General features: G+C 49.0%; 1 protein-coding gene across 1 annotated transcript in view; it reads right to left on the reverse strand.

Annotated features, from left to right (window-relative positions):
• The window catches only part of LAD1 (ladinin 1), a gene marked incomplete at both ends in the record, with an annotated part of 4394 nt that overhangs the window by 849 nt on the left and 2021 nt on the right, over positions 1-1524 (reverse strand). The window contains 2 exon segments of the mRNA XM_009879116.1: positions 216-265; positions 993-1136. Coding sequence (XP_009877418.1) covers positions 216-265; positions 993-1136 — 194 coding nt within the window.

Here is a 1524-nt window from a genome sequence, read left to right on the forward strand (position 1 = left end):
TAGAGATGCAAGCTGTACATTGGACATTGTCCTGTCCTCTGCTAGGCATCGCTGCTCAGTCAGCCGGGCACCCTGGGGACCAATGTTCAGCAGACCCGTGCCAAGGCACTCACTAGCTGGTACCAGGTCCCACCACCTCCTCCTCTTCCCTTGGAAAACCAAGGATGACACTTTCTGCCCAGTAAGACCAAAGTAACATGAAGAGAGGTGCTGACCTCCTTGTGAGAGGGCTTTGGCTTTCTTCTTTCTGTTTTCTTGAGATCACCTGGAAGACACAAGGAGAGGAGATATTGGAGCCATCTTTGGTTATCAAAAATAAACAAGGGAGAAACTCTCAGACTCATCTCCCTCTTTTTCAAGCAAGCTCCATTTTCACCCACACCAGAGCTTATCTCATATCTCAAAGCTCTTCAGACTAAAGGCACTCTGTAGTGCTAATAGTTTCAGTCCCGATAAAGTATCATGAAAGTCGATTCAGCCAGTCAGCCCTGATTCACGACAGGGAGGATCTCAACAGCTCTTAGATTTCCCAGCCTCGCCAAAGACTTCATCGCAAAGATCTTTTGGGAGGGACTAGAATTGAAGATATTCTCAGGGATCTAACATGGGACAAGAAGGATGGATTCTATTTTTATCCTGTGCTCTCAGAGAAGACTGAAAATGTCGGAGGGTGGGTAGTCATTCTTGTGACCTTTTGGGAAATCTGAGGACAATGAGCTCCCTGTTTTCTCATCACTTCCCACAAGTTTCCAAGCCAGCACAAAGCGTATGAACATGGGCAAGTTCATCATCATAGGCCTTTGGTCAACCATGGAGGGGGAACATGGAGGAAAGACTGAAGCAGAGCTGTAATGCCCAGGTCAAGGGTGGATTTTGGACACTCTTTTGAGAACAGGCTCTGTTATTATAACCTGGAGACCAAAACAACTCTTCCTTCCCCCCAGCCTTCACTGCCTAAATGGAGTCTTACTCACTCTTGCTTTAGCTCTTACCCGAAAGGAGACAGTTCTTGGGCTGGTTCGTCTGATGGAGCTGCTGTAGGTGACATGAGTTGGAGAAGGAACTGACTTTTCTTCAGGCTCATCTTGGGTGGGAGATGGCTGTATTACCTCCTTTGAAGGATTTGGGGATGGTTGCTGAGGAAAAAGCAGACACCCGATGCAGAGTCTGTAGGGAGCATAGCAGGCAGAGTAGGAACTGTTTTGGAGGCAGGAGTTTGAGATAGAAATCCTCCAAACCTTGGCTATCTCGCTTGGATACCCAAAGCCCCAAACACCTCTTCAGCAAAACTGTGACGGCAATCAGTAGGGGCTTGCTGGAGGAGGTGATCAGAGTAGCACATGCAAAGGAGGGAAGGGAGGCGGTGGGACACTGTCCACCACCTCACGGTTTGCAGCTCTCAGAAGAACTTTCCCCAAAAGCCCATGGGTCCCATTCCCCTCCTGATTCTTTTTGGGCTCTTCATCTCTCTGTTGTCCTCACAGCTCCCAGGACCTTGCACCCCAAGGGCTGGTGCCTTGACCA

The sequence above is a fragment of the Apaloderma vittatum genome, unplaced genomic scaffold (genome assembly GCF_000703405.1).
Source record: "Apaloderma vittatum isolate BGI_N311 unplaced genomic scaffold, ASM70340v1 scaffold33901, whole genome shotgun sequence".
NCBI classification, from domain to species: Eukaryota; Metazoa; Chordata; class Aves; order Trogoniformes; family Trogonidae; genus Apaloderma; species Apaloderma vittatum.